At 40.9% G+C, this 14,371-nt stretch overlaps 1 protein-coding gene across 4 annotated transcripts in view; it reads right to left on the bottom strand.

Annotated features, from left to right (window-relative positions):
- Positions 1 to 14,371, bottom strand: part of Nubpl (NUBP iron-sulfur cluster assembly factor, mitochondrial) — an 80,484-nt gene that overhangs the window by 48,005 nt on the left and 18,108 nt on the right. For all 4 annotated transcript variants that reach the window (XR_011391674.1, XM_070082357.1, XM_070082355.1 and 1 more), the window contains one exon: positions 7,665 to 7,849. Coding sequence is in view for 3 of the 4 variants with exons in the window: in XM_070082357.1 (XP_069938458.1) it covers positions 7,665 to 7,849 (185 nt within the window). In the remaining variant the exon portion in view is untranslated. The remainder of the gene's footprint in view (positions 1 to 7,664; positions 7,850 to 14,371) is intronic.

Genomic DNA, 14,371 nt, shown 5'->3' with positions numbered 1-14,371 from the left:
CAAGCAGGACCTACATTACTCAGGAGGAAAAGGCACTCCCAGGACATAAGCCTATGAAAGACAGGCTTACTCTGTTGATGTGTTCCAATGCTACTGGTGATTGCAAAGTGAAGCCTTTATTAGTGTATCACTCTGAAACTCCCAGACCGTTCAGGCAAAAGAATGTCCTCAAGGAAAATTTGTGTGTGCTGTGGAGGGCAAACAGTAAGGCATGGGTCAGTAGGGACTTTTTCTATGACTGGTTACACCATGCATTTGCCCCCAATGTGAAAGATTACCTAACTGAAAAGAAATTAGAACTTAAGTGCCTCCTGGTGTTATACAATGCCCCTGGTCATCCTACAGACATGGCAGAGCGACTTTATGGGGACATGAAATTCATTAAGGTGAAGTTTTTGCCTCCTAATACCACTCCTCTCCTGCAGCCCATGGACCAGCAGGTTATTGCAAACTTCAAAAAACTGTACACAAAAGCTCTGTTTGAAAGGTGCTTTGTAGTGACCTCAGAAACTCAACTGACTCTAAGAAAGTTTTGGAGAGATCACTTTAATATCCTCAATTGTGTAAACCTTATAGGTAAGGCTTGGGAGGGAGTGACTAAGAGGACCTTGAACTCTGCTTGGAAGAAACTGTGGCCAGAATGTGTAGACCAGGCTAACCCTGAGAATCCTATGCCAGATGAGGAATCCATTATGGCATTGGGAAAGTCCTTGGGGTTGGAGGTTAGTGGGGATGATGTGGAAGAGTTGGTGGAGGAGGACAATGAAGAACTAACCACTGATGAGCTGATAGATCAACTTCAACAGCAAGAGGCCAGACCTGAGGAAACTGGTTCGAAGGAGGGGAGAGAGAAATTGAAGAAATTGCCTACTACAAAGATTAAGGAAATCTGTGCAAAGTGGCTTGAAGTGCAAACCTTCATGGATGAAAATCACCCTCACACAGCTATTGCAAGCCGTGCTGGTGACTATTACACTGACAATGTTGTGAAACACTTTAGGGAAGTCATAAAGGAACGAGAGGTACAGGCCACTATGGACAGATATGTTGTGCGACAGAACTCCAGTGACTCTGAAGCTGGTCCTAGTGGCATTAAAAGAAGAAGGGAAGTAACCCCAGAAAAGGACTTGACACCTCAAGTCTTAATGGAAGGGGATTCCCCTTCTAAACACTAACACTCTCTCCTCCTCCCATCCCATCAATCATCACCAGATTTTCAATAAAAGTAAGTGTCATGTAATTGTGCATGCCTTTTTCAGTTTGTGTGTATTAAAATTAATATTTCATGTTGTAAAAAAATTTTTTTTTCATACTTTGGGGTGTCTTGCACGGATTAATTTGATTTCCATTATTTCTTATGGGGAAAATTCATTCGCATAACGATAATTTCGCATAACAATGAGCTCTCTTGCACGGATTAATATCGCTATGCGAGGGTCCACTGTATATTCCTAAATGTAAAAGGAGAAACTTTCGTTTTTCCTTTTGGGCCACCCCTCCTCGGTGGGATACGGCCAGTGTGTTGAAAGAAAGAATAATAATAATAATAATAATAATAATAATAATAATAATATAATTATAGGTAGTAGGTTGGTAGACAGCAACCGCCCAGGGAGGTACTACCGTCCTGCCAAGTGAGTGTAAAACGAAAGCCTGTAATTGTTTTACATGATGGTAGGATTGCTGGTGTCCTTTTTTCTGTCTCATGAACATGCAAGATTTCAGGTACGTCTTGCTACTTCTACTTACACTTAGGTCACACTACACATACATGTACAAGCACATATATGCACACCCCTCTGGGTTTTCTTCTATTTTCTTTCTAGTTCTTATTCTTGTTTATTTCCTCTTATCTCCATGGGGAAGTGGAACAGAATTCTTCCTCCGTAAGCCATGCGTGTTGTAAGAGGCGACTAAAATGCCGGGAGCAAGGGGCTAGTAACCTCTTCTCCTGTATATATTACTAAATGTAAAAGGAGAAACTTTCGTTTTTCCTTTTGGGCCACCCCGCCTCGGTGGGATACGGCTGGTGTGTTGAAAGAAAGAAAATAATATAATAATAACAATAATATAATAATACGTATATAATAATATAATAATACGTAAAATACTAATAATACGTAATACTATAATAATAATTATAATAATAATACATACATGTACTATAATAAGTGAGTTTCAGAATGCCACCACAAGATGGCAGAGTGAGTACCAAAACAATGCTCACCAGTGTACATATGCTGATGGAGCTTACCTCGCGGTGGAAGGAATTCTTGTGTTTTCCCTCACGTTTCGTGCAGTTATTTTGCCAAATTTCTTTTTTCTAACCATGGGTCCTAAAAAAACAAGTGCAAAGTGCTGAGAAGAAAAAGAGGGTGATTTCCATGGAATTAAAGCAGGAAATCATAGTTAAACACAAATTGGGTGCAAGGGTCGACAGGCCCTCTCCAAAACTCGTTCTCAGGGTCAGCCAAATTTAAAAAAAAAAAATTATTTTCTCCTATGAAAAGATAGAGAATCTTTTCCCGATCATAATAACACCAAAAGTTTGAAATTTGATGGAAAACTTACGGAATTATGCTCTTGCGAAGTTAGCGGTCTCGGCGTTGTTTACGCATCGGCAATTTTGCCCACTTTGAGCCCCATTTTCGGCCAATTCCACTGTACTAGTCGACAAAAAACATGAATATTTCGCTAGAACTCCATTTTTTCTATCGAATGAGTGCAAGAAACCACCCATTTATCAATTTCAACTATCCAGTACAGTGGTCAGAATTTAGCAATTTTGCCAATTTCACACAAATTTCAAAAGATGCCAATTTCCAAATAGGGTCCAGAATAAACAAGAAAGGCACTCCTGGCACTAAAATGACATTTCCTCTGTTCACTAGTCCCTCTTATATTCTTTTGTCCACTCTTATATTTATGCTTGCATTAGTGCTTTCCACCAGTTTGAACGCTTTTTTGTTTATTCTCACAAAGCTCAATTTCATAGAAGATTTACTGTTATGCAGACTACTGCATTAGTGTAAAAAGTCTCTCCATGGTCCATAAATAATACTGGTATACCTGTACACTTACATACATCAAGTGAAACGAATATACACATTTTCAGACTCACCAGATTGACGTGTATTGGGTGACGCTTTAAATGGCATGATTTTTTTTCAAAATTATATAATAAACACGTTTACTTTAAACATAAATGAGCTTTAGGTAAAATAATCGAACGTATATTACTGCTACTTTGATAAATACACCCCACAGCTCAATTTCAAGGTACTTTTCAATATACACATTTTCATTAATCCAGTAAAAAATTATATAATAAACACGATACATAACATAAAAAGTCAAAATCATCCCAATTTTCTTCTTTCTCTCTCTCATTTATTCGTAACATGTCCTCCATATCTATATGCTTAAATGAGACCTGGTGAAATAGATTACAATACATAGAACAATAAATACTACTTGTCTCACAATAAGACTATAAATATTTTAAGGTAAGTAATGAGTGCACATACGAAAACTACAGTGTTTGTATGCATTTATAAGTGGAAAAAAAGGGTGTTCCACTTTACGGCGATTTCCGCTTTACGGCGCTAGCCTGGAACCTAACCCGCCGTATAAGTGGGGCCTTCCTGTACTTTTCATTGTAAAACCAGTTAAAATCATCCCAATTTCTGTAACATGTCCTCCATTCTATAAAATGAGACCAGAAAAACTAGAATACAACAATAAATATCATACGAAAATACAGTGCAAAATCGCTGTTTTATTCCAAAAAAATTGTCAAAGTTTTTTTTTTCTCATTATGCACTGTGTGCTGCAGGATTTTTTTTATACTGTGCACACTGACCACATAGACCCATGCTTTCATATGTAGGCCTACCAGCTTTCTCCCACTAGATTTGAGGGCGCTAGAATTTAGGCGTACTAGTATGTCAAAAACCCTGAGTCGTAAGCCGTACTAGTACGGCCGAAACCCTCAAAGGGTTAAGGATTTGGCAAGTGAGTACCAACATAGCAGATCTACAGTATGTATAATACTAAAGCAGAAGGCGTCTATAAAGGCTATAGTGCCAGCAAAGGGCATCACAGTAATTTCTAAGCAGTAATTTTTAACCACTCTCCTCAGCCACCGTCATCACTAGCCACATATGTAAAGACATATTTTATTCATTCTAGGGTGTATATTAGGTTTCTATGTTATTTATATTGTTTATTATGTCATATTAGATGAATTATCATAGATAAATAAGCAGTAGAGTTGATAATAGCAACATATTCAAGTATTTTGTCCTGCCTCCTGAGAGCAGGAATTCTGCTGGAACGGATTAATTGCAGTTCAGTTAATTTAAATGAGAAAAACTGACTCGGCATACGAACAAATCGGGATACGAACAAAGTCACAGTATGGATTAAATTCGTAAGCCAAGGTTCCACTGCATTCATGTAACCAGATACCTGTGGCTAAAAATAAAGACATATTTGTTGACAATAATAGGATGGTACTTCAAATACAACAGTGAAGAAGTTGTACAGCTGCATCAGTTATAAGAGTTAAGTAAGAAGAAATCCTGTGGTCACCTATCAGACCTTCTAATGCACAGGTGTCAAATATATGGCCAGATGTAGCCCACCACATTCATTCCTCTAGCCCACAGACCATTAGTTCATATTTGGGGTTTAAAGATTATCTCTCTCACATGTATGAGAAGCTATATTAAGTGTTTCTATTGTCTGAAAATGATACAGACAACATATACAGGCAGGCCCCAGTTTGTGGCATTTCACTAATGCAGAGATTTTCAGTTATACCTATTCTCCATTTATTCAGACTTCCTACAATAAATATATTCATCACTCACTATAAGCTAAGGACAAAAATATTTTAAAGTAATTTGTGTATTGTATATGCATTTTTTAGGCCTAGCCCTAGTCCTATAGTGTAAACATGTTATCAGACTTTTATATGGATTTGAAAGTGAAAAAAGTAAGTAAGATAGATCAAAAAACCAGGCAGGACTACAAAGGTATCTGGACAGGCTGCAGACCTGGTCTAGCAATTGGCTCCTGGAGTTCAACCCCACCAAGTGCAAAGTCATGAAGATTGGGGAAGGGCAAAGAAGACCGCAGACGGAATACAGTCTAGGGGGCCAGAGACTACAAACCTCGCTCAAGGAAAAAGATCTTGGGGTGAGTATAACACCAGGCACATCTCCTGAAGCGCACATCAACCAAATAACTGCTGCAGCATATGGGCGCCTAGCAAACCTCAGAGCAGCATTCCGACATCTTAATAAGGAATCATTCAGGACCCTGTACACCGTCTACGTTAGGCCCATATTGGAGTATGAGGCACCAGTTTGGAAACCACACCTAGCCAAGCACGTAAAGAAACTAGAGAAAGTGCAAAGGTTTGCAACAAGACTAGTCCCAGAGCTAAGAGGTATGTCCTACGAGGAGACGTTAAGGGAAATCACCCTGACGACACTGGAGGACAGGAGAGATAGGGGGGACATGATAACGACATACAAAATACTGAGAGGAATTGACAAGGTGGACAAAGACAAGATGTTCCAGAGATGGGACACAGCAACAAGGGGACACAGTTGGAAGTTGAAGACACAGATGAATCACAGGGATGTTAGGAAGTATTTCTTCAGCCACAGAGTAGTCAGGAAGTGGAATAGTTTGGGAAGCGATGTAGTGGAGGCAGAATCCATACATAGCTTTAAGCAGAGGTATAATAAAGCTCACGGTTCAGGGAGAGTGACCTAGTAGCGACCAGTGAAGAGGCGGAGCCAGGAGCTTGGACTCGGCCCCTGCAACCTCAACTAGGTGAGTACAACTAGGTGAGTACACACACTCTCACTCACTCACTCTCACTCACTTTCACTCACTCATTCACTCACTCTCATTCACTCACTCTCATTCACTCACTCTCATTCACTCACTCTCATTCACTCACTCTCATTCACTCACTCTCATTCATTCACTCTCACTCACTCTCATTCACTCTCATTCTCTCTCATTCTCTCTCTCTCTCTCTCTCTCATTCTCATTCTCTCTCTCTCTCTCTCTCTCTCTCTCTCTCTCTCTCTCTCTCTCTCTCTCTCTCTCTCTCTCTCTCTCTCTCTCTCTCTCTCTCTCTCTCTCTCTCTCTCTCTCTCTCTCTCTCTCTCTCTCTCATTCTCTCTCTCTCATTCTCTCTCGTTCTCTCATTCTCTCATTCTCTCTCATTCTCTCATTCTCTCTCATTCTCTCATTCTCTCTCATTCTCTCTCTCTCTCATTCTCATTCTCTCTCATTCTCTCTCATTCTCTCTCATTCTCTCTCATTCTCTCTCATTCTCTCTCATTCTCTCTCATTCTCTCTCATTCTCTCTCTCTCTCTCTCTCTCTCTCTCTCTCTCTCCTCTCTCTCTCTCCTCTCTCATTCTCTCTCTCTCTCTCTCTCTCTCTCTCTCTCTCTAAGAATGAGCTTAACAAGTTCCTTTGATGGGTTTCAAGAATTTTCTTATTCCCACAGCCCATCCCTAGGCCAAGCTTGTCTGGTGTTTGACTGGTCAACCAAGCTGTTGCTCCTCAAGGCCCATTGACCCACATATTCATCACAGCCTGGTTGATCAGGCACTTGGTGACTGAAATTGTTGAGCTTCCTCCTGAAGACTTGTAAAGTTGTTCCAGCAATTTTTTTTTTATCTTCTAACAAGATGTTAGAAAATGTAGGACCACGGATGTTGAAACAGTGTTTTCTTATTGAACCTACTGCACCCCAGCCCTTCACTGAGTTTATGCTACACACTCTCCCCAGTGTGCTGATTTAGGACTAGGCCCTCAAGCATTTTCCATGTATATATTATCATTCATTGCACCTCCACTCTAGAGAGTATATATTTAAAATTTTGAGGTGTTTATAGTAGTTTAAATGCTTCGTTGGCTCTATGTAAGCTGAAAATGAGCTTTAAATCTGTTCCAGCCCTAATACCTCTCCTGAACCTGAATGGAGCTGTCAACATTAAACAATAGTCTAAGTGAGAAAGCAAAAGAAATTTGAATAGTGTCACCATTGGGCTCTGGTGGCCTGGTGGTTAACGCTCTCGCTTCACACGGTGAGGGCCTGGGTTCGATTCCCAGCCAGAGTAGAAACATTGGACGCGTTTCTTTCCACCTGTTGTCTATGTTCCCCTGGGTGTTAGTCGACTGGTGTGGGTCGCATCCTGGGACACTGACCTAAGGAGGCCTGGTCACAGACCGGGCCGCGGGGGCGTTGACCCCCGGAACTCTCTCCAGATAAACTCCAGATTGGCATTATTTCCCTTGTTTTGAAAGTTCTCATTATCCATCAAGTAATTTTCCTAGCCATCTTGATACTTACCTTACTGTGTTCTTTGAACGAAAGGTCAGAAGACAATATTACATGCTCCTTCCATTCTGTTTGGTAATCCTTTTATGTTTTTCAAGTGTCCCTTATGAGTTCTTCATTCTTATGGTTGGGAGGATGATTTGAACTGTGAAGTCTATGCACTTCTGGCATGACAGATAGAGAGTGAATGATAGCAAATGTGTTTCCATTTTTTGGGTCTCTCTACCTTGGTGGGTGACAATTGGTGAGTTAACGAAAAAGGATGAAAGTGTAGTACAACAAACACTTACCTGTGACTGCCACTAACTGAGAAAGAGAGAGTTGAGTATCGCCAGTTCCTGGGGGCATGTCCAGCACCAGGTACTTGAGTTTACCCCAAGCTGTGCGCAGCAGCAGTCTCTGCACTGCTGACATTACCATGGGCCCTCGCCACACAACTGCTGCTTTCTCTTCTATTAAGAACCCCATCGACATACTGTTTACAAAAACCTTTAATCACCAGCTATTATAGGTAAGCAATAAATCCTGTTGTAAAAAAATTACAAGATGCATGCATCGGCCATTTTTATTATTATTTATTATGCCTAATCTGCAAAATATCCTATGCATGCACAGATGCCATATGATTTCTTCTATAAGATGAATAATCCCATATTCTTGTTCCCACACAATGATCCTATCCAGTATGAACATCCTCTGAAGTTACAAATGAATATTATTAAATAGTCCTCCCCTTCAGCAGCACAATCCAAACTTCAATTTGGCAGAGGTTTAAAAATTATAAGATGCTGAAAAAATCAGAGAAATCATCTTCAAAAACACATGATTTTCAGTATGTATGTGAAATTACTTAAACTACTGAGCTTTCATGATCACTGGGTAATATTATACAGTGACAACTAGCCATTCATTGAAAAATAAAATTAAAGTATTTGGATCTGGGGGCCCTGTAGACAATAGATCTACCCACATGTTACACAAACCTCCCATTAGAGTGAGTTACTGGCCTAAGGCCTAGTTTTGCAAGTGACCAGTAGATGGCAGGCCCCCTAGGTCTATCCTCATGGCCTGTCCTCTCCCTCACTCGGTGCCCACCTGACCTTCCGTCAAGCCCTCTACCCCATGACTGGCTCCTGGCTACCCTCTATCTGCATCTGCTTGTGTATCCATTAGTGTGTACTCAGTAAATAAACTGCACTAGTCAATACTATTTGTGTTCAACCTCCAAGCTGCCCTGCTTCACTTCCAGTCTAAAGAAGAGTTTAAATAGCTATTTAATTCCCTTATACCCCCACCCCCCAAGGCTGTGCCACTGTTCTCAATAATAATAATAATAATAATAATAATAATAATAATAATAATAATAATAATAATAATAATAATAATAATAATAATAAGTAAGCCTTAGACAGGGATGTGTAATGTGACCATGGTTGTTTCACATATTTATAGATGGAGATGTAAAAGAAGTAAAGCCTAGGATGTTAGGGAGAGGGGTTGGATTAATTAAGGGGAATCAAATACAGTGGACCCTCGACCAGCGATATTAATCCGTTCCTGAGAGCTCATCGTTAATCGAAATTATCGTTAGTCGAGTTAATTTTCCCCATAAGAAATGATGGAAATCAAATTAATCCGTGCAAGACACCCAAAAGTATTGAAAAAAAAAAAATTTACCACATGAAATATTAATTTTAATACACACAAACTGAAGAAGACATGCACAGTTACATGACACTTACCTTTATTGAAGATCTGGTGATGATTGATGGGATGGGAGGAGGGGAGAGTGTTGATGGTGTTAGAGTTTAGAAGGGGAATCCCCTTCCATTAGGACTTGAGGTGGCAAGTCCTTTTTCGGGGTTACTTCCCTTCTTCTTTTAATGCCACTAGGACCAGCTTGAGAGTCACTGGACCTCTGTCGCACAACATATCTGTCCATAGAGGCCTGTACCTCCCGTTCCTTTATGACATTCCTAAAGTGTTTCACAACATTGTCAGTGTCACAATTAAACACTTGTTCAGGTTTCAATTCTTCACTGTCTATGTACTCCTTGAATTCCTGCACATATTTTTCAGCTGCTTTTTGGTCCAAACTGGCAGCCTCACCATGCCTTATCACACTATGTATGCCACTATGATTCTTAAATCTCTCAAACCAACCTTTGCTGGCCTTAAATTCACTCACATCACCACTAGTTGCTAGCATTTTTCTGACTAAATCCTCATGCAACTTCCTAGCCTTTTCACATATGATCGCTTGAGAGATGCTATCTCCTTACATCTGTTTTTCATTTATCCACACCAATAAAAGTCTCTCAACATCTTCTATCACTTGCGATCTCAGTTTCGAAAACATAGTTGCACCTTTGGCAAGAACAGCTTCCTTGATTGCCGTTTTCTTGGCCACAATAGTAGCGATGGTTGATTGGGGTTTTGTGTACAACCTGGCCAGCTCGGAGACATGCACTCCACTTTCATACTTAGCAATGATCTCTTTCTTCATATCCACAGTAATTCTCACCCTTTTTGCTGTAGGGTTGGCACTAGAAGCTTTCTTGGGGCCCATGGTGACTTATTTTGCAGGTGCAATCACTAAAAAGGCTGTGATAATATGAAATGTTCCGACTGTGTGCTTGGAAGTGACCGTGGTGGCTGGCTGGCTTGTAAACACTGGCCAGAAGTGGACGGGTCTCAGACGAAACGAATAGTGTTGGTCAAATTTTTTAGCACTAGTCGAGGCAAAATTTTTGCGTTAAAATGTATTGCTGGTCGGATTTATCGTTAATCGATGCCATCGTTGGTCGAGGGTCCACTGTACAAAATGGGAGTTGACACAGTTACTTTTATCTGACAATACAGTGGTCTCTCGCTTTTCGTAGTTCTCGGCAATCGTAAAATTCGCCAATCATAGGGGTATTTTCGTATAAACATGGACTCGCTTTTCATAGGTTGACTCACGAGTCGTAGTTCGTCCGGGACACGTACCCACGGCGTGAGCCGTGGCAGCAGCCAGTCTGGCATTGCTTACCAGTGAGCGAAGGTCCCCTCACGTGCTCCAGTGAAATATTTCATAATATTCCATTTATTTTAGTGCTTGCAAGTACTAAATAAGCTACCATGGCTCCAAAGAAAGCTCCTAGTGCCAAGCCTGTGGTAAAGAAGGTGAGAAATACGACTGAATTTAAGAAAACCATCATTGAACAATATGAAAGTGGTACAAGTGTGGCCGAACTGTCCAGGATGTATAAGAAACCCTACACAACCTTATGTTCCATAGTGGCCAAGAAAAAGAAAATCAAGGATGCTGTTGTTGCAAAGGGAGTAACTATGCTGACAAAAATGAGATCACCAGTACTGGAAGAGGTTGAGAAGTTATTATTGGTGTGGATAAATGAGAAACAATTAGCAGGAGATACTCTTATGACTTTGATTATTTGTGAAAAGGCTAGGCAGTTGCATGAAGATTTGGTAAAGAAATTGCCTGCAAATAGTGGTGATGTGAGTGAATTTAAGGCCAGCAAAGGCTGGTTTGAGAGATTTAAGAACTGTACTGGCATACACAGTGTGGTAAGGCATGGTGAGGCTGCCAGTTCGGACCACAAGGCGGCTGAAAAATATGTGCATGAATTCCAGGAGTACATAGAGGCTGAAGGACTGAAACCTGAACAAGTGTTCAATTGTGACGAAACAGGCTTCTTTTGGAAAAAAATGCCAAAGAGGACCTTCATTACACAAGAGGAAAAGGCAATGCCAGGACACAAGCCTATGAAAGACAGGCTGACGCTAATGTTCTGTGCTAATGCTAGTGGGGATTTCAAAGTGAAGCCATTACTAGTGTACCATTCAGAAAACCCCAGTGTTCAGGAAAAACAATGTTATTTATTTATTTATTTATTTATTTAGTAATTTGAGCATACATACAGAGGTACAAAAAAATACAGGTAAGAGCAGCATGCCAAAGCCACTTGTATGCATAGCATTACGGGCTGGCTTAAAATTAACTTAAGATTAACTAAGCAATGATGTAATCAGTGATAAAACATTATTGTAAACAGATAACAATAAAGCACAAATGAGTATTACAAAGACAGGTCATATGGTTGCATGCATTGCTGTACATTCAGTCGAATGGAGTATTCTGTTAGGTAGTGTATTTAAAAAATAACAAAGTTAGATTGGGTCTTAGGTTTAACATTTATGTGATATATATAAATTGTGTGTTTTGGAAATCTAATAGTAAGGCATGGGTCACGAGGGAAATTTTCGTCGAGTGGTTCAATGAAGTGTTTGGCCCTAGTGTGAAGGAGTATCTCCTGGAAAAGAAATTGGATCTCAAGTGCCTGCTAGTAATGGACAATGCACCTGCTCATCCTCCAAACTCGGATGACCTAATTTTTGAGGAGTTTGGGTTCATCACAGTAAAGTTCTTGCCCCCGAATACCACTCCTTTCCTCCAGCCCATGGACCAGCAGGTCATTGCAAACTTTAAAAAACTCTACACAAAAGCAATGTTTCACTGGTGCTTGACTGTGACCACAGACACTCACTTGACCCTAAGGGAATTTTGGAGAGAACACTTCAGCATCCTCCATTGCATAACCCTTATAGGTATGGCTTGGGAGGAAGTGACTACCAGGACTTTGAACTCTGCCTGGAGAAAATTGTGGCCAGATTGTGTTGACAAGAGGGATTTTGAAGGGTTTGGGACTGACCCTGATGAGCCTATGTCTGTTGTAAAATCAATTGTGGCACTGGGGAGTTCCATGGGGTTGGATGTGAGTTTGGAGGATGTGGAAGAATTGGTGGAAGACCACAACGAAGAGCTCACCACTGAGGAGCTGCAAGAGCTTCAGCAGGAAGAGTAACACATCGCAGCTCAGAATCTTGCTGCAGAGGAGGAGCAAGAGAGATGGAAGAAGGTGCCTTCTTCAGAAATTAAAGAGATTTTTACTATGTGGGGTAAGTTGGAAAGCTTTATGGAGAAACATCACCCTAACAAGGTTGTTGCAAGCCATATTGGCAACATGTACAGTGACAAAGTCTTGGGCCATTTTAGGGAAGCGTTAAAGAGACACCAGAAACAGAGCTCTCTCCACAGTTATTTTGCAAGACAGGACTCCATTGACTCTCAAGGTGGTCCTAGTGGCATTAAGAAACAGAGAAGACAAGCAACCCCAGAAAAGCAATTGGTACCTGAGGTGTTGATGGAAGGGGATTCCCCTTCCAAACTATAAACAATTCACTCTCTCTCCTCCTCCAGTCTCTCATACACTAAGAAGAATCTCCAATAAAGGTAAGTGTTATGCTGTTAATGTTTCATTCATCATTTCCCATTGTATTGTTTATGTACTACATGTATATTTCATGTAAAAAATTTTTTTGTTTTAATACTTCTGGGTGTCAAGAACGGATTAATTGTATTTACATTATTTCTTATGGGGAAAATTGATTCGTAAATCGTAAATTTTGTTTATAGTAACGGCTCCAGGAACGGATTAATTACGAAAAATGAGGGACCACTGTACTGTGCTTTTGGGAGATTCTAAAGAGAAATTACAAAGGTTAGTGGACAAGTTTGGGAGGGTGTGTAATGAAAGAAAATTGAAAGTGAACATAGAGTAAAGTGATGAGGGTATCAAACAAGTTAGGAAAAAAAAAAATTGGATATCACACTGGAGGAAAGGAGTATGGAAGCAGTGAATGTGTTCGGATATTTGGGAGTAGATTTGTCAGCAGATGGGTTTATGAAGGATGAGGTTAACCATAGAACTGATGAAGGAAACAAGGCGAATGGTGCACTGAAGTATCTGTGGAGACAAAAAACATTATCCATGAAGGCCAAGAAGGGAATGTTCGACAGAATAGTGGTACCAACACTCTTATGTGGGTGTAAAGCATGGGTTGTGAATGCTGCACTAAGAAAGAGGCTGGAGGCAGTGGAGATGTCGTGTCTAAAGGCAATGTGTGGTGTAAATATTATGCAGAGAATTCGTAGTGTGGAAATTAGGTCCGGAGTTACTAACATTAGTATTATTAAGAGGGCTGAAGAGGGGTTATTGAGGGGGTTTGGTCATTTAACTCTTTGACTGTTTACGACGTATAAATACGTCTTACGAGCCAATGTTTCTGACATATTTATACGCACAAATTCTAGCGGCTTCAAATCAAGCGGGAAAGGCCTGGTAGGCCTACATGAGAGAGAATGGGTCTCAGTGGTCAGTGTGCACCCTGTGAAAAAAATCTGGGACCCAGCGGTCCATTGTGGGAACGCCATCTTGTTAATCCATTTTCACCATGCCTCTCGGTAAGAAGTTTCTCACTCCTCGGCGGATTGGAGGTCTTTTGTTCCCAAGTGATAGCTCTAACAGTGATGAAAATGTCAGTGACAGTGAATTCCAGGGTTTTGAAGTGAGTGTTTCCGGAAAAAGTGCCCAGGATAACGTAATTAGTGATGAAAACCCAGATGACCCACAACCTTCCACCTCTGGTGCTGGGCCGGCTTGTTCACGTTCACGTTCGCCTGTACCAGGACGAAAAAGGAAACTATTTGGTCGTGTACAACACCCAGATGATAGCAGTGAATGTGATAGTGATAGTGATTTCAAGGTCATTGAAAGCAGTTCTAGTGACAGTGAGGGTGAATATTCCCAGTGAAGCGGCAGTATGTACGACGTAGCATGCGGTCTGGTAGTGTTTCATATGTTGTTCCAAGGGGAAGGAGAAACTCTGTGAGCACATCCCGTGGCCCTACACCACAACCTGATAGTGAAGATGACGATATTGTAACGATGGGTATGAATGATGTGAGTGAGGGAGCAGGCAGTGGTGGTGATAGTGAGGTTGGCACGGCCCATGTGGCACCATCAGCGGGCCACGCTACTACCCACGCTGCTGACTCTGCACAACAACCAGCCTCACCCAACCCCACACTCCCACAACCTGTACTCCCACAACCTGCACAACCACAACCTCGGTACAATATCCAGACCCCACC

The sequence above is a fragment of the Cherax quadricarinatus genome, chromosome 7 (genome assembly GCF_038502225.1).
Source record: "Cherax quadricarinatus isolate ZL_2023a chromosome 7, ASM3850222v1, whole genome shotgun sequence".
NCBI classification, from domain to species: Eukaryota; Metazoa; Arthropoda; class Malacostraca; order Decapoda; family Parastacidae; genus Cherax; species Cherax quadricarinatus.
The sequence above is the reverse complement of the archived record's forward strand: the minus strand, read 5'-3'. Positions and strand labels throughout refer to the sequence as shown.